Genomic DNA, 25,077 nt, shown 5'->3' on the forward strand with positions numbered 1-25,077 from the left:
CGGCGAGTCACAGGAGAGACACAGACATAAAACGCTTAAACTAGAGTATTTTGTTCAGATTTAGCTTAGCTTTTTACTGATACCTGTGAACGAGAACGGTTTTCTAAATGGCAAGTCCTGTAGACGACATAGGACATTCTCATCAGCATCATTCGCCCTCAGAATCGACTGCAGAGCCCGCGTTCCTGGAGGCGCAAAAATGGATCGAGGTGAGTTATTGCCGTTATCAAACTCTTTGGTCACTTGATTTATGTCTAGAAGCCGATGCCTTGTATCATGGCGATGCTACGTTGGTTTGTTACAGCGATAGGCCTGTGCGTCCTTTATCATCCTCTGTAAACAGGTTTCGACGAAATTGGTTCATTTCTTTGTCACCTGTTGAAAACGTAACACGATTTCAGCCTACTTTTCTTGCAAACATAGGTTGGTCTGCGGTGCTGCGGGCTGCGTGCTTGGCTGAAAACAATGAATGAATCATGTGGAATGGATTTTTGCCCCATTGCGAGCTATGCGGACAATAATCGCACAAACGGGGTTTTGTTCAGAAAGAATTTGAAACACGGCACTTGACTTTGACATAGGTGTAGGCTAGTGTCCAGGTCTGCGCGTTGTTGTAACATTTCTGCGATGACCTATAGTAATGTACAAACTGACGAATGATCTTTGTGAAATTCGAGTTCCCAGGTCAGATGAATTTGAATATTTTAAGGTGGTGCTTTGATGTATCTTCTCTGACACATACACGTGTATATCTTTTACCCATCATAATGCTTTCAACACACCCGCAAATCCTCTTTCGCATCTGAATGTAATGGAAGCGCTTGAAGATGATGTAAACATTGTGTGCAGGTCGCTGTTCTTCCGTGTCCCCTGAAGGCCTGCTCTCATTACCCAGTCCCACCTGTACCCAGTCACCTGGGGAGGGGGGGGGGGGGGGGAGCAGGTCACTGGCGCCTGAACAAACCCAGTCACACAAAGCCCGGGTCAGTGACAGGGCGAGGGAGTGCTCCATTACCGGAGCACTTTTCTTCAGAGTCCTATTTCTTGATATTTTGGTGTGTCCCATGTGTCTCCTGAGGGCAGATTGTAACTTTTTTTCTCGTTCTGTCAGCACTGTGGTGGCGTTTATAGCTCTTCCGGAAAGTGTTTAGATTATGTGGAGCACTCAATAAACTGACAATTTAGTTATTACCTGTGTGACTGGATTGTCAAGTTTAGATTTTAAAACCACATGTATGACCTGAGCTAAATGCTTGGGGAGCCTTGACACCTGTTCTGGGAGCAGTTCATTCACTGCCCCATCCCTGCTAATTACAATGTTTAGACCTCTGCAGTCTCACACAGCCCTTTGATGAGGGAACTGAACCCCAGATCTGCTGTTTCCTGTTCACTGATCTGAGCCTTACAGCCGCAGGGCGTTCCTGTGAACTCTCCTGTGAAGCCAATGAGAGTGTTGGTCAGGCTTTAAACCCCTCCCCCGTCTCTTCTGATTGGCTCTGGTTTCCCCTCAGTGGGGAACTCTCACTGCCTCAGGCTTATGGGAGCAGATGAGCTTTGATTTTCAAACTTATTTTGCTTGCTCTTGTGATATTACAAAAACACAGCAGGCGTATTCTGAAACATTACTAATGTTAGTATATATTCAGGCAACTTTAGAAAAATATGCCACCAATGTAGCCTGGAGTGTTCATTCAAATTAAATGTATTTACATGTTTTGACCTTTTCAATTTTTATCGGCCCACTGTTTATTGACATAAGACACTTCCTGTCTCTGTCTCTCCGCCTCCCCCCCCCCCCCCGTGTCCGTCTGGGCATGTGGAAGGTGCCCCCTCACAGTCTTCCATTGTGGCAGGCTGAAGGGGAAAGAGTGATATCATCGTCAATGCATGTAAATGGCTGATATCTGCCTGATGATATCACTGTGTGTGTAGCAGCTGATTCGACAGGCCTCTTTGCTGCTGTTGTCTCTCTGTTTGGTACTGTTGAGACTGTCAAGCTGATGTCCCATCATGCACCACCACTGGTCCTGTTTATGTAGAAGAAAGCACGTGATCACAGAGGTTCAGACACACAGGGCTGAACTTGTGTTTTCTAGGTTTCACAAGTCTGTTAAAATGTGGTTGTTATTCTATGTTGATTGGCATATTTGTTAACAAAGCACTTCAGTTCAACTCAGGACAGCACAATTGCATCATAAAGGCGTAGAGCTCCACATGCACTGGTCTGAACTGCAGCGATGCGTAGCTTGGAAGAACACGCAACATCCCTTTCAAAGTGGCATAAGAAGGCTGGGTGGGTGACAGGACTGTTCTGTTAGGAAAGCCTGAGCTAGGGAGGAAGGAGTGAGAGAGCAGGCAGGAAGTAAGGAGAGCAGGCAGGAAGTAGGGAGAGAAAGCAGGAAGTAGGGAGAGCAAGCAGGAAGGGGGATGGAGACTGGTACGAGAAGGATCTGGAACCCTGCCGAAGCTGCAACAGCTCCCGAACAAGAACCTGTTGATTCAGTCACGCTGGGAACCCTCCATTCTGCCCTGCTCTCCGTTTCTCCCGCTGTCATGGCAACAGACGGATAAAAACAAGGACTGGAGTGGTTAAACACCCCCCCCTCTCACAATGTCCTCCTCAAGGCTTCAATGAGACTCTATTAGAAGGAACTCACAAAACCTTCCATGATGTCAGCTCCTGGCTGCTGTGTCATCTCAACATGTGGACTGGATCAAGGTGTTAGGGACAGGTTAACTGCCAGGTCTGAGGAGGTGGAGGAGGAGGAGGAGGAAGGAGGTGGAGGAGGAAGGAGGTGTAGAGGCCGGGGAGCAGGCTGGGAGGTGAGAGGGGAGCAGGCTGGGAGGTGAGCGGGGAGCAGGCTGGGAGGTGAGCGGGGAGCAGGCTGGGAGGTGAGAGGGGAGCAGGCTGGGAGGTGAGAGGGGAGCAGGCTGGGAGGTGAGAGGGGAGCAGGCTGGGAGGTGAGAGGGGAGCAGGCTGGCAGGTGAGAGGGTAGCAGGCTGGGAGGTGAGAGGGGAGCAGGCTGGGAGGTGAGAGGGGAGCAGGCTGGGAGGTGAGCGGGGAGCAGGCTGGGAGGTGAGCGGGGAGCAGGCTGGGAGGTGAGAGGGGAGCAGGCTGGGAGGTGAGAGGGGAGCAGGCTGGGAGGTGAGAGGGGAGCAGGCTGGGAGGTGAGAGGGGAGCAGGCTGGGAGGTGAGCGGGGAGCAGGCTGGGAGGTGAGCGGGGAGCAGGCTGTGTGTTGCTGAGATGGAGACTCACTGCCTTCCTAACCAGCACTGTGTTGGACACCAGAACCAAACCAACACATAGGACTGATGGGCATTAGTGCTGTATTGCTGTGTTTGTATTGGTCAACTAGGCTAGTTACTGCAGTCGGTAAATAAGAAATATTCAAAGTATGTTGCAGAATGATCTGAGTTTTCTGGTGTATTTTCGAAATGCACCAATTGTTTTTAGCTGTGGAAAGAAAGCACCTGCTAAAGTTAATGCTTGTCGGTGGTGTTGTAGCCAAACTCTTAAGGTACAATTGTTTTTTCAGAGAAAAGGAATGTTTCTAAACCTTTATCTTGAATAATTCCTTGTGCTTGCTAATTTACTTTCTTCAGGCCGGGTTATGCAGCACAAAGTACTTGGATACAGTCATCCTTACAGACCCTGCTACAGTTCTTAAGAGCCATATGTACATATTAAACTGCTGCAGTTCTTAAGAGCCATATGTACATAGTCCGGAGCTGCCACACGAACAGAAACCTCTGAAAGTAAGACGCTAATTGCTAATCCTCCAGCCGTGATCTTCTTAATCGCAGAACAAGCCTTCTGTTGGCGATATCCTGTCAGGGCAGAGAAAAAAAGCATGCGTGTTGACATGAGGTTGACATAACATCATTAGAGATTATATGTTGAATGGAGACCAGGAACAGGTTGCAGTGCAGTTTGTCGTGGGGGGGGATAAGGACGACTGCTGTTTTGACCTAATGGATAGAGAACTAACACTCAAGTGTCAAAGCACGTCCAACACTGAGCGATCACCCTAAACAGGCTGGGGTATTTAATTATTTCTCGACAACTTCAACGCTTTAAAGAAGATAGACAAACAGATCTGTTGTGGTGACCCCTTATTGGTCTCTCTCTTTCGTTGTAAAACCTATGCAGGTGAAGGAGAGGATGAGTAGAGAGGATAAGAGAAGGGGTATCTACTTAAGGCTCCCCCCCTGGGATTGAGTCTCTGGAGGTGGGATGGAGGGGAGGGAGACAGGGCCAGATGGGGCTGAGACTGTTGGTCACGCAGGCTCTCCATTACGCCTGGAGTGGAAGGGAGAGATAGGAGATTAGACCCCCTTTCCTGGGATTAAAACACACACAATGATTGGCATTTCACAAGGTGTGCGTGTGCGTGTGTGTGTGTCCTGTTATAGCTCTATCTGAAGTGGCCTCATCACTGCCACCCCTCCCATGCATGATCCTTAAATAAAACCAGAGAAGAAGAAACGGCTTAGTTAAGAGAAAGAGGGTCTGACACAAGGATCACACTTCCTGGTGAATGGTGGAGCCTACCTCCCACTGAGTAACAGGAGTCTGTTATTGTTTGGGCTGGGAGACTTCACCTGTAATGGCCCCAATTGATACACTTGTCCCTACAATCTTAATCTGGATGACTGGGGTCGAGACTCGAGTCTACTGCGCATGCAATGTAATCTACCATTATGCTTTGGTTTGATGTGTGGTGTTCATGGGGTGTACAGGAGTATATACAGTGTAAAGTACACAGCATAGTAGCCTACTCGGTCTTGATCTCAAGACCGGACTTGAATCCACTTTTTGAAGGTCTTGCTTTCCGCAATTTGACTCGATCTTGTCTTTGTCTGGACTTTGAATCAAAGAGGACTCGAGATTTTTCAAATCTACAAATAATCTGCTTTGCCTGACCATAAGCACTGGCTCAGTAATTGTTAATTCTGAGTTAAAGATTTAATATAACTTTTTACTTAGAGGTAGTCAAACCCTAGAGCTGATGAGTCATGAGCTTAACTCTCTGGTTCGCTCAATCACTCAATCTTTCAAGTTTCTATGTTCAGGTAGTGTTGACCCCAACACGAGTATGCAGTATACTGTATTACCTGTGGGGCTGTGTAGACTACAGTTGTAACAGGTGGTGCAGAATGTTTAATTCTAGGAAGTAGTTGTACACTTTAGACAGGTTTGTATTCATGTAAACATGGAAACCTGGCTTCAAACAGTAGGCATACCACAAGCTGCCCTGTTAATTCTCTATCTAGACAGGAATTCTAGTTTCCTGTTCAGTGACATAAAAACCCACCCTATCCATCATCAAGCAGAACAAGAATGGTCTACTTTGTGTCGAACAACGGGGGTCACCGTCCTGGAATGCCTTCCTTTCATTCAACAACAGGAGGCCATCTTGTTTTTGTACCTTTTTTATCTTAGCCAAACAACAGCGTACTGTCGCAGTCTCTCCATAGACCAGCGACTCCTGTGCTCAAAAACAAAAACACAAATCAGCCTGGTTGAGACATGCGTGCCGAAACGGTGTTTAGGTTGGCGACAAAGGCTCCCGAATTAGTAAACCAGTAACGAAAAGGCACATAGGTAGAAATTTGCGTAGGGAGTGAGAGCAGAGCTTTCAGTGGGTTACAGTAGATGACTGTAATCAGGGCAGCGGGACAAACTGTCCTACTAGTTTACAGAGGGAAGGCTCTCGGGACATGGGCTCCTTCTGACTGCCGAGGGAGACGGTAACAGGCTGACAGAGTAGAGCAGTGACATGCAGGGAGATAAGCCTGCCTGTTTTTCCTACGGCGATGGGCAACATTTGAATGGAAAATTAAGTGCCTTCATCTGCCCTCTGGTTTCATTTCCCAGCTGACAAGCGAATTGCTTCATCCTGAAGTCAGTTATCGCTGATTTATAATACATGTAGGCACACATTTGCACACAAGACGACTGATTAGGCCCAGGGCATGAATGCCCCTGTTAGTATTAGAGGCTAAAGGTGTCATTGCACTGCTGCTGTTAGCATGACAGGCTAAAGGTGTCATTGCACTGTTGCTGTTAGCATGAGAGGCTAAAGGTGTCATTGCACTGCTGCTGTTAGCATGAGAGGCTAAAGGTGTCATTGCACTGCTGCTGTTAGCATGACAGGCTAAAGGTGTCATTGCACTGCTGCTGTTAGCATGAGAGGCTAAAGGTGTCATTGCACTGCTGCTGTTAGCATGACAGGCTAAAGGTGTCATTGCACTGCTGCTGTTAGCATGAGAGGCTAAAGGTGCCAGCTACATGAGGCCTGCAGGCGTTTTGCTTTTATGACCTCAAGTTCAACTTAGTTGTTCTTAGTGGTTATTAGATTACTGTCGTGGATAGTTTTGGTGCCAATGTCTCTCTCTGTCTCTCTCTCAGTTTATCTCTGTCTCTCTCTCTGTCTCTCTCTCTCTCTGTCTCTCTCTCTCTCTGTCTCTCTCTTTTCATCCTTCTAAAACCGCTCCATGTGGTTCGGTTTCTAAAACAAGTTTCATGTTTGATTGACATTAGTTTTCGGTCTGAACCCGCCTGGGTTATGTTGAGAAGGGAGCTCCCCTTTGGTAGAATCCCCTGGATGGTGAGACTCAAACGGGCCCAGAGACATAAATGATGACTGCTCACCATGAATGGTGCCTTTCAGAGCTGAGCTGGGCTGGTTACCATTGTGTGGGGCACTCACACACTCATATACTCACACACACACACTCACGATTCAATGCCTGCCCACTCACCCCAGCATTCCTACACCCCTGAATCCACCTCGTCCCACCCCATTCACACACACACACACACACACACACACACACCGCCCCCCCAGCTGGTCGCCCCCAAACAACAATGCACCCTGTCACCAGGCCTGCAAAGTGGCACAATCAGGCTTCAGCTGACAGGCATGTGCCGGGTCATGGCTGTGCCGGGTCATGGCTGTGCCGGGTCATGGCTGTGCCGGGTCATGGCTGTGCCGGGTCATGGCTGTCATGGCTTAAGACCACCGCGACATCGCGCTGGGGCACGATGCTGCTCTCCTCTGAGATACTCGCCGCTTGTGTCGTCCTCGAAGGTTAACCTTACATGGATGAGGTGTTGTCTTTAGGACACACATGCTTATTGTTCTTTGAAGTCGTTTTGTAGCTCTGGTGGATTGTATTTTGCAGGGTGGCTAGCGGGCTAGCATGCTGGTGTTGTTTGACTCCCTCGGTGTGGTTTGACTCGTGAAGAGCATCTTACGTTTGATTAGTTTCAAACTGTGAGAGGATGGGGGGTCTCTTTCTAACCAGCATCACGGCGAGGCACTCCTCACCCCCCATTCAAACGTGACTCACCTCACATTCGGTTTGCTTTTCAGTTCAAACCATTAGGCGTTATTAGCATGAGAATGAACGTATGTTTGTCTAGTTTAGTCTCCTTCTGTTCTCTGACTGTTAGACGTCTAATCCCCAGGGTGTTCTCCAAGTCTTACACTAGACCCATTTTGTCCTGAAAAAGTTAAGACTGGTGACTAGATGCGTGAAAATGGAGGAGGGCCATTGGTTCAGTGGTTTCCTATTGTTGGAGATAGTGTGGTTGGCATATTAGTAAGGTCTCCAAGAATACATACCTGCTGTGTCTGCACAAATACCACCGCCACCTACACATTTACATTTACATTTAGTCATTTAGCAGACGCTCTTATCCAGAGCGACTTACAGTAAGTACAGGGACATTCTCCCCGAGGCAAGTAGGGTGAAGTGCCTTGCCCAAGGACACAACGTCATTTTAGTTGGCATAGCCGGGAATCGAACTAGCAACCTTCTGATTACTAGCCTGATTCCCTAACCACTCAGCCATCTGACTCCCCGACCTACAGAACATCTGCATTCTCACAGTCCAGCTGAATGTTCCTGTCAAGGTCGTGGCATTAATTAGCTAACTTAAAAGTCCCGCTTGTAAGGTTGATTTACTTGCAGAGGATTTGTGAAGCTCTTGGGCACAAATGAAAAGCGTTTAAGGACTCTTCCAAGGGGTGGGGCAGTCCCACCTGTTTGCAGTTCAGATCGTTGTCTCAAGGGGGGAGAGAGGGATTTACAGTCGGCTACAAGAAAGCAGGACCATTAAGCTGTAAGTCTTCTAGCTACACTTCCCTGTTGGTTTCCCTGGTGTATTGTCCTGATGCTTTGCTTCTTGCGTTTGTATGACAGGTCAAGTACTGTCTTGAATCATGCGTGTGTTGACAGACAGGTATAGAACCCCCGCCAAACGCATATAGCGAGCTGCAGATGTTACGTTGTAAACCTCGTTCCGTGTAATATTCCCAGGTTGCATATTTGCAGGGCTAAAGAATATGTACTCACAGTGTGATCACTGAAGAGGAGGGCTGTTTTGAGTGAGAGGGCTGTCTGCATGAGAGCTGTAGCCTCAGGCCTTGAGGTTAAACCTCCCAATCCCTCCTTCCCCTCCCTCTCTTTTTCTTCCCAACCCGACGCCAAGACGTCTCCTGCAATCACCCTCACATGTTCAGCTAATGAAACATGTTTTATCCCTTCCTGGTGACACGTCTGAACCGTTCAATCTGGGTCTGGCTGCTGTCAGGAACGATGGTGAAAGGATCCATGTCACCCCCCACACCCATCTGCCTCCTGGGGGTGAGGGGTGTTGAGCTGGGTTACTGGGTTACAGTAGGCGCGTTGTTCTGTTCTGCTGTAACAGTACAGCTGTCCTTTCACCCAGGGTCAGAGACGGAGGTCTCTTCAGGTCGTCTGGTGCTGGCCTGCGACCAGCCCAGCGATCCATTCAGGGTATTTGTTCAGCGCTGTCTACAATTTAATTGTCACGGGGCGTTTAGCAGCTGGCTCTGGAGTCTAATCCAAATATACACAGTGTAGTTTGCCCCACAAGTCAAATGGAAATGGAAACATCTTAACGATCACTGAGCTACTTTTCCCTGTTTCCCACAGCAAGGGGAATGCCTGAAAGACTAGCAGACAGACAGATTTAAATCTGTCAACATGACAAAACAAGAGTCTATATTCTGACTAAAGTTAGGAGAGTTTGCCTATCTGTTGAGTAAGGTTGGAACCAGTAAAAATCCTCCTTGGCTTGCTGGTAGCTGGAGAGGATAACTCCTAACTAATCCTGACTAATCCATCCCTCTGCTCCTCTCTGTTTTGGGGGGGTGGAGTGGCTGCTCCTGCAGGAGGCCTGGTCCTCCTCCAGCCTCCTGTAGACCCTCTAACTAAGCTGCTGTTCCCCTCTGGTGAAACCTGGAAATGCACTGACTGAAACTAGAACTACGCCTTCTAAAATCCCCAAATTCCAGAGCCGGGATAGACTCAACATTCCGAGCTAGCTTTTCAAAGCGCTCTCGCATCTGAACCTGGTTTTAATGCAACTTGTAGCTGTGAACAAGGTTGAGGTTTGGTCTAGTGAGTGGTGAAGCTAACTGCCAGAATGTCTTTGATTACTTTGTTGTGCGATAAAAGCGTTCATAACAGTATTACCTGGACGATCGCTATCACTTTAAATCACTGAAGAGAACAGTTTTTGAAAGTTATGTTTTAATGAGTGGGCTGACCCTGCATATTTGGATGTTTATTTTAATATTTTGCTTTCACTGAAACTACCCTTCAGTGGTTCATTGATGTAACCGGTGGTTCCTGCTCCTTAGTTGGTTATGTAACGTGAGCAGGGCCTAAGTCGCTATGACCAAGCCTTCTGAGGGAACATAACTAGGAAACCAAGAGGCCTCTCTGTGGCTCAATTATGGAAATCTCCGTTTTGAAGCATACCTTTGCTCCCTCAGATTCCTGTCTGTGTTGGTGGACCACACGTGTCTGTGTGTGTGCCAGAGAAGCTTAAAACAGAGTAAAGCAGAGCACAGAGTATAGTAAAGTCTTCATCAAGTACTTATCTATGATGCAACCTTGCATCATAGATACCCCCCCCTCCCCCCCCCCCAAATGCACAAATATTTTTTTCAACCTTTCAGAACCTTTTTTACAAAACGTTTTATTCCATACACAAACAAGTTTCAAGTTTCAGGCAGAGAGGCAGGTAGGTGAGGCAGTGAGGGCAGGCAGGTAGGTGAGGCAGTGAGGGCAGGCAGGGAGGTGAGGGCAGGCAGGTAGGTGAGGCAGTGAGGGCAGACAGAGAGGCAGGTAGATGAGGCAGTGAGGGCAGGCAGAGAGGCAGGTAGGTGAGGCAGTGAGGGCAGGCAGAGAGGCAGGTAGGTGAGGCAGTGAGGGCAGGCAGGTAGGTGAGGCAGTGAGGGCAGGCAGGGAGGCAGGTAGGTGAGGCAGGGAGGGCAGGGGAGGATAAACATTTGCTTGTTCATCAACTGAGTGTCATCAGCGCTCCTCTCCGTGTGACTAAACGACACAAAAACACATGGATGTTTTCTTGGGCGTCTTCGTCACACTTTCCCTCCAAAACAAGTGTTCTGTAACTCAGAGATAATCCTGCCTTTCCAGTAATCTTGCCTTTCCTCTCTTTCTCCCCCTCCCTCGCTCCTTCCCCGATGAAAGTAATCCTTTGTGAGGTCTGCGGGCTATCCTCTCCTTCATTCTGCTCTGAAACACTTTGGCTGAACACACCCTGAACCAGCCAGCACACTGTACAGTAGACATTATGGACCTTTACATGGGGCATAAAGGAGAGGAGTCTATGGACTCTAAATACACAATGACACAATGCCAGGCTTTGGAGAGACGGCTTTGGAAAGCTTTTGTCATGAGACTGTAGCTGTGTGTTGACGCTGGTATGTGTGTGTTGCAACAACATGAATCCAGTAAAGTAGTACAGGAATGTGTCAATGCTAGTAGTAATCACTTACGTAAACATGCAGAGAAAAGCTACTCGTAGCAGATGTTCCTGGTTCAAAACCAGTTGTTTTAACCTCAGATGTTCACGCTGCACTGCCAGGACAGAGGAACGCTATTTACTGGCTGTTGTTTCTGGCCCTGCAGTCGTACGCATGGGACTCAGCCCACCACTGTGTTTATCAGCTGTTCTGTCGGGTCGTCTGGAGGGGATGGAGCAAGGTAGCTGGACTCCTCCTCACCCTGGATCCACAGCCTCCATGAGAGACCATGGCCATGCTGGCTGCCCTCCCTGCCCCCCTTCGTCCCCCCTGGTCCCCCAAAATGTCCCTCATCGCAACATGATAGTCAAGTGGCTGAGCGGTGAGGGAATCGGGCTAGTAATCCGAAGGTTGCCAGTTCGATTCCCGGTCATGCCAACTGACGTGTCCTTGGGCAAGGCACTTCACCCTACTTGCCTCGGGGGGAATGTCCCTGTACTTACTGTAAGTCGCTCTGGATAAGAGCGCCTGCTAAATGACTAAATGTAATGATAGCTCCTCTTTGTAAACCTCCACCTACAGATGGCTGTGACGCTGCTGCATCTGGTGTCTTTCTGTAGCGTGACGGGGAAAGCCCTGTTAACGTGTGTTAGAGGTGCCACTCTAAACACACTGATGCTCCTGTGTGTTATTCACCTCACGCTGGTGTTCTTGGGAGCTTTCTGCTTGCTGTGAACTTGTCTGCTGTAGAGCCGACAGGCTTACATTACATTTACATTTAGTCATTTAGCAGACGCTCTTATCCAGAGCGACTTACAGTAAGTACAGGGACATTCCCCCCGAGGCAAGTAGGGTGAAGTGCCTTGCCCAAGGACACAACGTCAGTTGGCATGACCGGGAATCGAACTGGCAACCTTTGGATTACTAGTCCGACTCCCTCACCGCTCAGCCACCTGACTCCCTGGCTTGCAGTGACATGTCCGTGTTGGGGTTTCCATCGCTCGGTTAGAGGAAGGAAAATGTATTTCTGGTTTCTAATAGTCGGCCAAAAGAAGAAAAAATACATTGTCCTTCTCGTGGTGACACTGCTGATGTGTGTGAGGAAACACTTACTTTAGGAAGCGTGGAAACAGGAATTAAGATTCCCAATGCGGAATGAGGTCTCCCTGTGACTTTCCTCTGGTCAGAAGCTGTGATTCCATGTTTACTGTGTCTCTGAATGCACTGGGTCCTTTTCCTTCAATCTGCACAATTAACAAAAGCGGTTCAGATTGAATTTCGAATTTCCTGTCCTGGAGAAGGTAAACATTTACACACCCACCCCCACACACGTGAAGCAAATGTAAATTCATTCTAATCTCTTTAAGTGACCATCAAAGACGTTGGCGCCATAAACTCAGCGTGCATTAGGACCCTGAATGAGCCCCTTCACCAGCTCTGTCGTTGGGGACTATTTGATGTGGCATTGGCGTCAGATCGTCCCGGTGGGTCATGGCGAGGTCGCTCATCTCTAGCAGGCGGTCGTCGATATTGGGGCCTAGCGGGTCAAGTTCTCTTCTCTTATTGGCTTATCTCACCTGCTCTCTTGGCTTCCTTGATATTCTCATCAGCTGGGTTGAAGTGAAAATTTGAAAATGAGCTTTTAGCTCTGAACCTTTCTGCAGCCTAACGACTCGCTGAGAGGATGAGATGCCCAAACTACGGCAGATCTACATGACCCCTGAAAAGTCCAAGTTCAAAACTCTCCTCCACTCCCTCATCCCCCAGACTCAGTCCTCCAGTCATCCTCACGTTGGTGTCCAGTCTCTGGTTACCCTGGAGTGAAAGGGCTGGGGGGGAGAGGGGCCGGGGGGAGGTGGGGGCTGAGGGGGGAGAGGGGCCGGGGGGGGATGGGGGCTGGGGGGGGTGAAGGAGGTTGTGGGATGGGGATTTGTAACCACACACCCCAGGGTAACGGGCTCTCTGAAAGGGGGGCATTCTGTGCCACCAAGGACCAGGGGGGATCCCTGGGGGGGTGGGCTCCTACTGCTTCTATTTGGGGTGGGGGGGGCAGGGGTGGGAGGGGGGGGGGGGGAGGGGGGTAACAAAAGAGTGGCTGTGTGGAGCTATCCTGCTCCAGCTTCTTAGACAGACTTCTATGAGAACATTGTGTTGCATCAGACTGGGGTTTTTCTTTCTCTGTCCTCTCTCTTTCCCTCTTGCCCTGTCTTTCAGTCTCTCTCTCTCCCTCTTGCCCTGTCTTTCAGTCTCTCTCTCTCCCTCCTGCCCTGTCTTTCAGTCTCTCTCTCTCCCTCCTGCCCTGTCTTTCAGTCTCTCTCTTTCTTTCAGCTGGTCTTTTTACCTGGATACATTCTGTTGTTGCAGCCAGACAGTGGCCCAGTAGCGATCCTTGCTGACCCTGTGGTGGTTCTTCTCTACCTGCTGGGTCTGCTGCTCCAGTCAGGCTGGACGGGGGAGGGTGAATCACAGCAGCCTTTAGTGACAGACATGTGAGCTGATGTCATAAAGCTTCCCTGTTTCTATCTTACGCTCACTGGGGAGATAAAGTCCACCTTCTCCCTGTTTCTGTCTTACGCTCACTGGGCAGATAAAGTCCACCTCCTCCTCAGTTTGAAACCATCTGTTCTCCACACACTCGAGTTGTTGGGAACTGAGAAAGTATTGATTAACATGATCACAGTTGCATGTATCCAATTACTCCTCTTGTTGTTTGCATTGATTTGGATTTCTGTGATGGCCTTCTGGTTATGCCTGGGGAGGTCTCTAACACTACACATGCACACACACACTGTCACACACACTGTCACACACACTGTCACACACACTGTCACACACACTGTCACACACTGTCACACACACTGTCACACACAGTGAGAGGAGAACAGAGAAGCCTGAAACAGAGTACAGCAGAGCGGACAATAGAGGTAGAATATAGTCGAGTCGTCAAGTACTCATCAATTATGTTTATTATTATTTCATTTATTTATTTTGAAAATATATTTTCAACCATTAGGAAAAATATAAAAACATTTCAAAAATATTTTTTCAACTTTCAAAACTTTTGTCTTTTTTTTCTACCTTTGGAAACTTTTTTTTCTCACTCAACATGACCTTTAAAAAAAACTTTTTATGAGCAAATATTTTTCTTGTTGCCTCCTGCCTTCCTCCATAGTAGCTTCGTAGGCAAGCTCACGTTTGTTGTGCGTACTAAACAGGAAATGAATAAAGGTGCGCAATAACAATAAATAATATTGAAGTAAAGTAGTGTATCTACCAGATACACTACTTTACGTAAGTACAGTAATGTAGTATTTTACTCCCCGTCTCTGGGGAGGAAGAGGGAGGGAGGGGAGGAAGGGGAGCCCGAGGGAGAGTGGGGGGGAGCGGGGTTAAGCCACTGAGCCCAGCGCTGCTCTAATGTCTAATCAGGGTGGAAATGGGCCGGGCAGGCTGGAATAGTAATATCCAGCTCAGGGCAACACGTCAAGATCCACAACAGGAAGTTTCACTTGTTTAATCAGGGGGACTTATCAACCAGCCTGGAGACGGGGTTTAGGGGTGGGGATGTGGGCAGGGTAGATGCCCAATCTGGCAGTTGGAGTTCCAAAAAAAGAGATCTTGAAGGAAAACCTGTGGTATGGACGCCCACAGATGTCGGATTGATTTCATATTTTACCGTCAATGTTTTGGTTGCTAACAAAATGTGAAGTTTATTTCAGCAAATTTGACAAAAAGTGCTTCTCAACAACATTACCTACACCATCTTTCATTGTTCATTTAATACCAGGAGTGTGTGTTTTACTCGTTGAGCGTACAAATAAGTCCACTCTTATGAGATTAACCCATGTATAGTAAATACTGGTTATTTAACCCTAACTTGTCTGTGTGGTTTGCTGGTCTTCGGTGTTGCTGAGAGATTTCTCTGTAGGTACAGACTCCGGACAATAGGAGCACATGGCTGTAAGTGGGTCAGTCTATGTGGGCCAGCTCTATTGATCTCAGCTGAGAGTCTGTGTGTGTGCATGCATGCGTGTGTGTGTGCATGTGTGTGTGTGTGGTCTGCACAAGCTGAATCAAGGCTCTAATTACATGCAAGCGTGCATGTAGCATGCCTGTAAGATCCGGGGTATTTCTGTCAGGTGTTTCAGCGTAGTGCCGGGTGATTCATCTACGGAGCGCAGCCAGGGACAAACGGAGCATGTGCTTTGTGAATCACCTCAAGGAAAAAAGGAAAGTAACCCAGTAACCCTCCTCACCGTGTCACAGTAACCCTCCTCACCCTGTCACAGTAACCCTCCTCACCATGCCACAGTAACCCTCCTCACCCTGTCACAGTAACCCTCCTCACCCTGTCACACACTCGTCTTTGGAAATAGACTCATTCAGCTGATTGTGATGCTGGTTCCAGGCAGGACCCAGACCAGCTAGCCAGAACTGGCCTGCTCTCTCCCTGCTGCCTCGGCCTGCTCTCTCCCCTGCTGCCTCGGCCTGCTCTCTCCCCTGCTGCCTCGGCCTGCTCTCTCCCCTGCTGCCTCGGCCTGCTCTCTCCCCTGCTGCCTCGGCCTGCTCTCTCCCCTGCTGCCTCGGCCTGCTCTCTCCCCTGCTGCCTCGGCCTGCTCTCTCCCCTGCTGCCTCAGCCTGCTCTCTCCCTGCTGCCTCGGCCTGCTCTCTCCCCTGCTGCCTCGGCCTGCTCTCTCCCCTGCTGCCTCGGCCTGCTCTCTCCCCTGCTGCCTCGGCCTGCTCTCTCCCTGCTGCCTCGGCCTGCTCTCTCCCCTGCTGCCTCGTCTGGATCCAATCTTTTCCAGTTGTCTTTCGTTCGTCACAAGCCTCCACTATATCTCACTTGAGCTTGTTGGGTTATTATTTTTTCAATATCTTTACCAATTCCTGGAAAAGTCTTTTAGTTTGTTGGCGTCCAGCAGCTCATGATGCCCTGAGGGAGAACATCATTCCAGGGCTCTTTACTGTCTCCTCCTGCCTGTGTTTCTAGACTGGAGGACAGTGTTGCGTGCTAACTCTGACAGCGCTATAGCTCTCGGTTATTTTGACAAGCAGGGTGATGTACCGCAGTTGTCATTGTTGCCAGTGTGGTTCAGGTTTGATTGACACATGGGCGGGTGTCAAGATCGTAGTCGCCCTCTGAGGTCTGGAGAGGTGGTCTGCGCGGTATGTGGCAGCTAGTTAGCACACATGGATCAAATAAAGGAGTTCACTTGTCAGCCAACATGTAGGCAGCAGCTAGATAGCATACAGGGATCAAATGGATGAGTTAACCTGTTAACGGTAGCTAGGTAGAACACATGGATCAAAATGAATTTGTTAACCTGTCAGCTAGCATGTTAGCATGTTAGCGGCACCTAAGCAGCACACATGGATCAAATGAACGTGTTAAGGGAGCTAGGTCAAAGGAGAGGGTGTAGTGATGTAACTTTGACCCTTGGCTGTTGTTGACGCGGGGCTGTCCACGGGGTGTCGTGTGGGTTCCTGTTCCCCAGAGGGGGGGGGGGGGTTTCCCCCCTCTACTGAGGGAACGATTGTGGAGGGCTGGAAACTTTCCCCGTCTGAAGTTTCTCTCTGCGTCGTACTGAATCACCGTCAGCAGGGAGCTAGTCGCTTGTGACAGCCAAGAGGATAGAGAGAGTGTGTGTGTGTGTGTGTGTGGATGTGAGTGTAGCTTACGTGTAGCTAACTCTGTTGGCCTGTGGTTTATTTGACTCTTGACTGATGTCTAGTTTTCAGACTTCATGTGTAGTGAGAAGACTTTCCTGGGTGGAAATGAGTCCATGATTGACACTGGACTTGTGTGTGTGTGTGTGTGTGTGTGTGTGTGTGTGTGTGTGTGTGTGTGTGTGTCAGGGCTGGTCGTCACTCACCCAGATTTAGCAGCATCAAGGACACTGCTTCAAGGTTGCAGCTTCCTCCCTTTCAGCAGTTGGCGTGACAACGCCTTAGCGTCAGGCAAGGACCAACTTTTTGTGTTCACAGAAGATCCCTCGCTACGCTGGTCTGATCACGCTGGTCTGACCACGCTGATCTGATCACGCTGATCTGATCACGCTGGTCTGATCACGCTGGTCTGATCACGCTGGTCTGACCATGCTGGTCTGACCACGCTGGTCTGACCACGCTGATCTGATCACGCTGATCTGATCACGCTGGTCTGATCACGCTGGTCTGATCACGCTGGTCTGATCACGCTGGTCTGACCGCTGGTCTGACCACGCTGGTCTGACCGCGCTGGTCTGACCGCGCTGGTCTGACCGCGCTGGTCTGACCGCGCTGGTCTGATCGCGCTGGTCTGACCATGCTGGTCTGATCGCGCTGGTCTGACCACGCTGGCTGGAAAAGACCTGGATCCAGTCAGAGGCCTTCTCTAACCCTTCTCTGTCAGCCAGCATAGCTGCAAGTCCCTCTGGGCTGCAGCTCACAGGAACTGGTCATGACAAGAAATGTTGATATGATGTTGGCCTGGGTTAAGTCCTGGAGACTGTATGATAAATGGTGGTTAGACAAGGCTGTAAAATGTGCAGTATATTATTTTGTGAGACTTCCAGTGTGGAGTTGGATTCATATGTAATTTATCAAGGATTAGGACAATAACAGTAACTTCTAGAGGCAGCTAGGCTAAATCAGTGTTTGGGAGGTGTAGAGATATTGACAGGCGACTCTGACCCCTGTGACACAGTAGCGTTGAGTGCTTGACACAGGCTAACTGTTCAGCAGCCCACCAGCCCACGGGGGAGCTACACAGCAGAGTATTTTCAGCAGCACGTGACTGTGCCGTACCAGATGTCTGCCGTACCAGATGTCTGCCGTACCAGATGTCTGCTGTCTAGGAACTAGACTGGACTGGACCCTGCTGGAGTCATCAGGTCTGGTCCACTGCTCCCTGGGGAGAGAGGTGTAACATCTAAAACAGCTTTGCTGTACCCCCCCCCCCCCCACCCCCCTAGATCAGCTGTAGTTGTGTTGCTAGAGTCTGTGAGTTGGTAGATCAGCTGTTGTGGCGTTGCTAGGGTCCGTGGTGTTGCTAGGGTCCGTGTGTTGGTAGATCAGCTGGTGGAGGCGGCTTGCAGCATGAGCAAGCAGAGGTTATGTAAGGGTACCTAGGCAACGTTGGTGGTTCCCACAGCAAGTGGAGAGAGCGGCCGTGTGTGGTGTGGTGTGTGTGTGTTCATGCCTACATTGAAGAGGTGTCGAGCTGCTGTTATGCCCAGGTTTTGACACTGTTGCCGTTCAACCCACCCCAGAATCTCTGTGTGTGTGTGTGTTTTATGAATGTCAGCACATTTGTCAGCAACCTCAACTCTTTGGAAGCACAGTGCTAATATCCTGTCATTGGAAGCACAGTGCTAAGATCCTGTCATTGGAAGCACAGTGCTAATATCCTGTCATTGGAAGCACAGTGCTAATATCCTGTCATTGGAAGCACAGTGCTAATATCCTGTCATTGGAAGCACAGTGCTAAGATCCTGTCATTGGAAGGCACTCTGTCACTATAGAGGTGGCAAAGGGGGATACATTCTTTTGCCACCTCACCCCCCTGTGTTCCTCTCTTCCCCCAGAGGGGCAGTGTCTGGATGCTGACACATTAGCCAAGTGCTTTTAACACACCAGCACTTTAGACCAAACACTAAGCTGTAGTCTAAACAAATGTAATGAGAAGCTTGGGAAACTGGAACGATACACATCAGACTAACACACACCAGACACACACACACTGCTGCTGGGGCTGGAAGGTTAGCATATGTGTGTGTTGCTAGCTGCTACTGGTCACACACAGGCAGAAGGTTGACTTGTCCTGGTCGTGACAGAGAGCAGCCTACCTGCCTGGTTTCCTGTGTTCCTCACTGGTGGAACAGTCTCACAGTCTGACCAGAGGCTTCCCGCTTGGCTTTGCACAACATTAAAGGAAGATTTGTACATATATGCATGTGTTTTACAGCCATAAAGTTGAGGATTTATGGCGTAGCGCTGGTTTGTAAATCTGCTGGTTTTCATATTGACCTCAGTCTGGTTTTATGCTCTCAAACCCCAGTCACTTTATTATTTATGTGTGGTGTGTGTGTCCTGTTTGTGTTCAATAAAGAGTGTGGTAGCGTGTGTGTGTGTATAAAATAGTGTGTGTGTGTGTGTGTGTGTGCTAACCGCATCATCTGTATTTACCTTATTGCAGAAAATAAACAGAAGTTATATCTCTATCAGTGAAACTGTTAGCTGAAGTTGACTCTGGCCTAGTCAGCTGTGGGCTTTGGAAAAAGTTTCCAGAATAAAGTCCTTCTGAAGTATAGGGATGCTGAACTTAATCCAGACGTACTGTGCTTCACTTCTCCTCCCTGCTTAAGGTAATGTTGTCATATGAGTGTTACCCACTCATGTCACAGCTGAAGCAGAGGAGAACATTGCAACATCACATTTGTCTTATAGACTACAAATAATGCTCTTATGCTATTGCACTAAGTTTATCTTAACCCCACTTTACCGCTTTAATAACACAGCAAGCTTGATTATGTTGATATCTCTGCTGACACGCTCTTGTATCATTCTCTCGTTTCTCTCCCTCTCTCTCCTCTCTCCCTTCCCCCTCTCTCCCTCTCATATCTCTCTGCCCCCCTTTTGCAATTTCCACAGAAAGCATAATCTCAGAGTAATCAAGTCTCCCAGGGTTGTGGTGTGGTCCTAATGACAGTAGTGGGACTGTGCCAGTCTAGGAGAACCGCTCTCCCAACACTGTTCTGCTCATAGAACCCCATCTCTTAACACCCTTCCAGGTTGGACCCACGTTTCATATGTAGTTTTCTTAAATATGCCGTCTCTTTGTGGTATTACATAACCTTGTAACATTGATTCATGGTTAGCAGTCTGACACATGATTCCCCGAAGGCTCAGGTTAAGCACAAACAGGGCCTCAATCAAACCAATCGCGAGGCTTGTTTCTCTACCCGTTCATTTTGGAGGTTTTGGCGAGAGATTTCCAGCCTTTGTTGTGGTTTACCGCCGGTTCTGCAGTGTAGTCCTGTGGTAATTGCGCTCCATTAACTGTCATTACCTGTCATGATCTCCGCCTCACAAAAGGTCTTTGTTCTCTGTCTGGGATTCTTTTGTTAGGGCGAGGACCAGTTCTGTTCACATAACCTCAGAACTGCTTCTCTCCCGCCAAAACCTCGGAGTACAGGATTGTAATCACATTCTGATGTTGGTCGGCTTCCCAGGTTACCCTGATGCGATAGAAAGATGTGTGTGTGTCTGTTTGTGTTTTCTGGCATGAGTAGGCTGGTAGGGGGTGCTCATTATTCACCGTGTAAACGTTAACCGACAATACGAATGTTTTCCGATAAACAGTGTTGCCAATTTTAGCGACAATAGCGATAGATTAAGCAACTTTTCACTTTTCTAGCGACTTTCCGCCAGTCAGTTAGGGCAACTTTTCCAAAAACCTTGGCGTGAGATTTGGTAGCACCCCCCGAAACCGTGAGAGTTGGCAGCTCTGCGTTAGGCTTTATATGAAGTACATTTCTGGATGTGTGATCTCACCGTGTGTTTCGGTATGATCGTCTACCTACCCTGCAGGCGGTCTCTCCCGCTGGCGGTCTCTCCCGCAGGCGGTCTCTCCTGCTTTACATTTACATTTATTCATTTAGCAGACGCTTTTATCCAAAGCGACTTCCAAGAGAGAGCTTTACAAAGTGCATAGGTCACTGATCATAACAACAAGATAGCCAAAAAACATCGCGAGTAGCCAAAACATGAAGCACACATTGTGAACAACCAAAGTAAGTGCCAAAGGGAAGAACCATAAGAACATGTAGTTAAACAAGTTACAATTAAACAACATGAACTAATGCTGTCTCGTTGCCTCGTCCCGTTGGGGGTTTCAGTTGGCCGTCTTCCTCTCCACATCCCTCTGACCTCCACGTTTCAGACACATTTAGACAGATTTACTGTCTAGCTCTGCATTGCAGGTTGGAGAACAGAGAGGCCAGATCTGGCAAGCCTCTGCCAAGTCCTCAAACCCTCGGCCTCATCTTGAACTAACAGCATAGATGGATGGAGGGGGGGTACATGGCCTCCTGTTCTGCAGTGCACATTCCCTACAGATAGTGCAGGCTGTCTGTTCGTAGTGATGGAGCGAGTGTGATGACTGTGTATCGCTAGCTCATGGCTAGCTCTGCTGGCTACAGGGATGTGTCTCTCCTCCTCCGCTGGGTGTATGCTTCAGCTGAAGGGAACAGGGCAGGGGAAACATGGGAAATGAAGATGCTTTATAAAGAAATGGAAAAACTAATTATTTCCCCAGTTTTGTGGAAACCAGTTCATTTGACAGGACAGCTCCTTTGTGGCTTTTGGGGGAAGAGAGTGAAACAGCGTTGACCTTTAACTGAAAAATGAGACCACAAGCCTTGTGGGGGGATTGTGGTTGCAGACAGAGAAATGGAACTTCCATTCATGTTCCAAGCGGTTTTTCTTCCGCCCATGTGCTTGTGATTGTTCGAGTTGTAAGTCTTAGTCTTGATACTTCTCCTGTATCTAAAGAGGCTAGCTCTCTCCCTCCTCCACCCTCCCTCCCTCTCCCTCCACCCTCTCCAGGCAGAGTCCTTGTCAGAATAGCACACTGGGCTAGTGCTAAAAGCAGAAAGTAGGCCAGAATCTTTCGGCCTCCGCCAACCGCTTTCCCAGCAGCCTCTGGGGCCGGAGGGGGAAGGTGGTAGGTTTTCATCTGGTGTCCTCGCTCGCTGCAGTTAAAACTTTAAACACCTTGTTTTCCCTCAGCAACGGCCCTGGGCACAGTAGCTGCCTGCAACACCCTCTCCTCCCCTCTCCTCCCTCCCTCTCCTCCCCCTCTCCTCCCCTTCTGCCTCCACCTCTTTTCCCCTCTTTCTCCCACCCCCCCCTTCCTCCCTCTCCTCCCCTCTCCTCTCCCCCTCTCCTCCCCTTCTGCCTCCACCTCTTCTCCCCTCTTTCTCCCACCCCCCTTCCTCCCTCTCCTCCCCTCTCCTCCCTCCCTCTCCTCCCCTTCTGCCTCCACCTCTTTTCCCCTCTTTCTCCCACCCCCCCTTCCTCCCTCTCCTCCCCTCCTCCCTCCCCCTCTCCTCCCCTTCTGCCTCCACCTCTTCTCCCCTCTTTCTCCCAGCCCCCCTTCCTCCCTCTCCTCCCCTCCTCCTCCCCCTCTCCTCCCCACCGCGGGTCTACAGTGTCCCCATGCTCCGGGCTTGCAGCCCAGCCTCACAATAGAGGAGCCAGGCTTGGGGCCTCTGAGAGTGGAAGTGGTGGCAGTGTGTGAAAAGGTCTGGATGACAGGTCCTGGAGAGACGCCCCTGGTGACCCCTGGCTGACCCTCTGGTGACCCCTGGCTGACCCCTGGGGACCCCAGGCAGAATGACCCCTACTGGGAGGCCTCCCAACATGAAACTACTGTTTTCAGATATTACCAATATACTGATGTTAGTGTTGTGGGACTTGTGTATCACATTGGCCTTACTGCATGTTGTTCTGAGCCCAAGGGGAGATTCTATCTTAGTTTAATATTGGTCAAAACTTGGCAGTTTGTGCTTGTGTTCTCGTGCAGTTTTTTGTCATGTCGACTGTCAGGGGTTAGAAAATGGCTTTTCTGATTTCATTTTTACATTGCTTTCTCTGACTTCATAGCAAAGCAATACATATCCCTTTAACATTTCCCCCTCTTTCCCCTTCATCACAAAAAAGTGCTTTTTAATACACTTCATTTTTTAGGTTATGACATGACCACGTTCAGTTCTTCTGTACCCAGTAGATCCACAATACACATGACCTATTATCTATAAAAACAAGAGCTTAACCGGATCAAAAACCTCCTAGAAGTTAGTAGAAGAATTAACGACACAACTGGCTCATGGACCTGGCGTCATGCTATGTGTGGATTCAAACAGACAGCGTGGCAGAAGTGTGGGGTGGCGTTTAGCTGTAAGTGTGCATACCATACAGGCCTGAGCCCCAGTCCAGCCCAGTCTCTTTGCAGCATGCCCCCCCCCCCCTCTCTTTCCCTGCCTTTCCTGTCACATTTCACCCAAAACCATCCAATAAAGCATGAAACATTGCCTGAAAGAAATACTTTTGTTATCTCATAGAAAACGATAAAGAAGTGTGGGGCCGTGGCACACGCCTGTGTTTATGTTTAGTAAAGCTGGAGTGAACAGCTGTCTGCTCCTCGCCGTCCAGATCGCTCCTCGCCGTCCAGATCGCTCCTCGCACCTCGCTCCTCGCCCCGGGGCTGACAGCAAGCTGTGTTTACGCTCCCCTCAGTCAAGGAATCCTGCTGCTCTCCAAACCTCCAATTACAGCCCGTCGTTACCCAGACACAGGTAGTGTAGAGATCCCCACGGCCAGGTCATATACCTGTTTTGATTGGCTGGGACTCAGGGGAGGGCCCCTGTATCGCATGTTTCATACTGAGGGACGATCTTCTGTTCTAGAACGTTCTGGAACTTGTTGATGAGGGATTTGTTGGCCTGGAGAAGTTTTTCGGATTGGACTTACGACTGAATGTGCTCTTGCAGGTACAGAATTATAGTCTTTTGTATGTTATTATATATTTATATGTTATAATGTTACATTTCAGGCCATGGATTCCGTTGTTTGCAAAAATAGATTTGCCAAAATTCCTTGAACTGTGGCTATGCGGTTTGTTTCAGAAAAGAGTGTGTTCTATCTTTAGCTTCTTTGGAAACTGTCTGGTGAGACTGATGATGTGCTGCTACAGAATAAGAAAGTGTGTCTCCTGTACTGTCTCAAGCCTGGACGGGGTCAGGGGTCAGAGGAATGTCTCCTGTACTGTCTCCGGCCTGGACGGGGTCAGGGGTCAGAGGAATGTCTCCTGTACTGTCTCCGGCCTGGACGGGGTCAGGGGTCAGAGGAATGTCTCCTGTACTGTCTCCGGCCTGGACGGGGTCAGGGGTCAGAGGAATGTCTCCTGTACTGTCTCCGGCCTGGATGGGCTCAGGGGGCGGACAGTTACATTTAGACATTTACATTTAGTTATTTAGCAGACGCTCTTATCCAGAGCGACTTACAGTAAGTACAGGGACATTCCCCCTGAAGCAAGTAGGGTGAAGTGCCTTGCCCAAGGACACAACGTCATTTGGCACGGCTGGGAATCGAACTGGCAACCTTCAGATTACTAGCCCGACTCCCTCACCGCTCAGCCATCTGACTCCCAGACTCACAGTTCCAATACATGAAGAATTGAGTCACAAACTCAACCTTCCTGAGGGACAAACATTTTCCCACACTCTTCATATCTAGGACACTAGTCATCAAAGAGATCGGGGTCTTTTTAAATGTCCTCTTCAAAGGATTCTACCAGAGTTTCCCAGCTCGGGAGAGGAAAGACGTTCTCTTCTGCTTACTTAAGTGTGCTAATGCACTTTTGTTCCATGTGAGCCTTCCTCTCTCCTGCCATCATAACAAAGTGATGGAGCCGGTGAACTCTGATACGAGTCCATGGGAATGACTCTGGGATAGAGTCCAGAGGGATGGAAGTGCGGGAAAAAACCTGGCATCTTGTGTGATTGTTTGAGAAACAATACGGACAGGCACGGGGACACATTCCAACCAGGACAACGAGGCAGAGGGCCTCACCTCTGTCTGGGGGAGGGTAAGGGCCTCACCTCTGTCTGGGGGAGGGTAAGGGCCTCACCTCTGTCTGGGGGAGGGTAAGGGCCTCACCTCTGTCTGGGGGAGGGTAAGGGCCTCACCTCTGTCTGGGGGAGGGTAAGGGCCTCACCTCTGTCTGGGGAAGGGTAAGGGTCTCACCTCTGTCTGGGGGAGGGTAAGGGCCTCACCTCTGTCTGGGGGAGGGTAAGGGCCTCACCTCTGTCTGGGGGAGGGTAAGGGCCTCACCTCTGTCTGGGGGAGGGTAAGGGCCTCACCTCTGTCTGGGGGAGGGTAAGGGCCTCACCTCTGTCTGGGGGAGGGTAAGGGCCTCACCTCTGTCTGGGGGAGGGTAAGGGCCTCACCTCTGTCTGGGGGAGGGTAAGGGCCTCACCTCTGTCTGGGGGAGGGTAAGGGCCTCACCTCTGTCTGGGGGAGGGTAAGGGCCTCACCTCTGTCTGGGGGAGGGTAAGGGCCTCACCTCTGTCTGGGGGAGGGTAAGGGCCTCACCTCTGTCTGGGGGAGGGTAAGGGCCTCACCTCTGTCTGGGGGAGGGTAAGGGCCTCACCTCTGTCTGGGGGAGGGTAAGGGCCTCACCTCTGTCTGGGGGAGGGTAAGGGCCTCACCTCTGTCTGGGGGAGG

General features: G+C 49.5%; 1 protein-coding gene across 1 annotated transcript in view; it reads left to right on the plus strand.

Moving 5' to 3' along the window:
* Positions 1–26: 26 nt before the first annotated feature.
* The window catches only part of limch1b (LIM and calponin homology domains 1b), a 75,790-nt gene continuing 50,739 nt past the window's right edge, over positions 27–25,077 (plus strand). Inside the window, exon 1 of the mRNA XM_067247516.1 lies at positions 27–209. Coding sequence (XP_067103617.1) covers positions 108–209 — 102 coding nt within the window. The 5' untranslated portion in view covers positions 27–107. The remainder of the gene's footprint in view (positions 210–25,077) is intronic.

The sequence above is a fragment of the Osmerus mordax genome, chromosome 12 (assembly GCF_038355195.1).
Source record: "Osmerus mordax isolate fOsmMor3 chromosome 12, fOsmMor3.pri, whole genome shotgun sequence".
NCBI lineage: Eukaryota > Metazoa > Chordata > Actinopteri > Osmeriformes > Osmeridae > Osmerus > Osmerus mordax.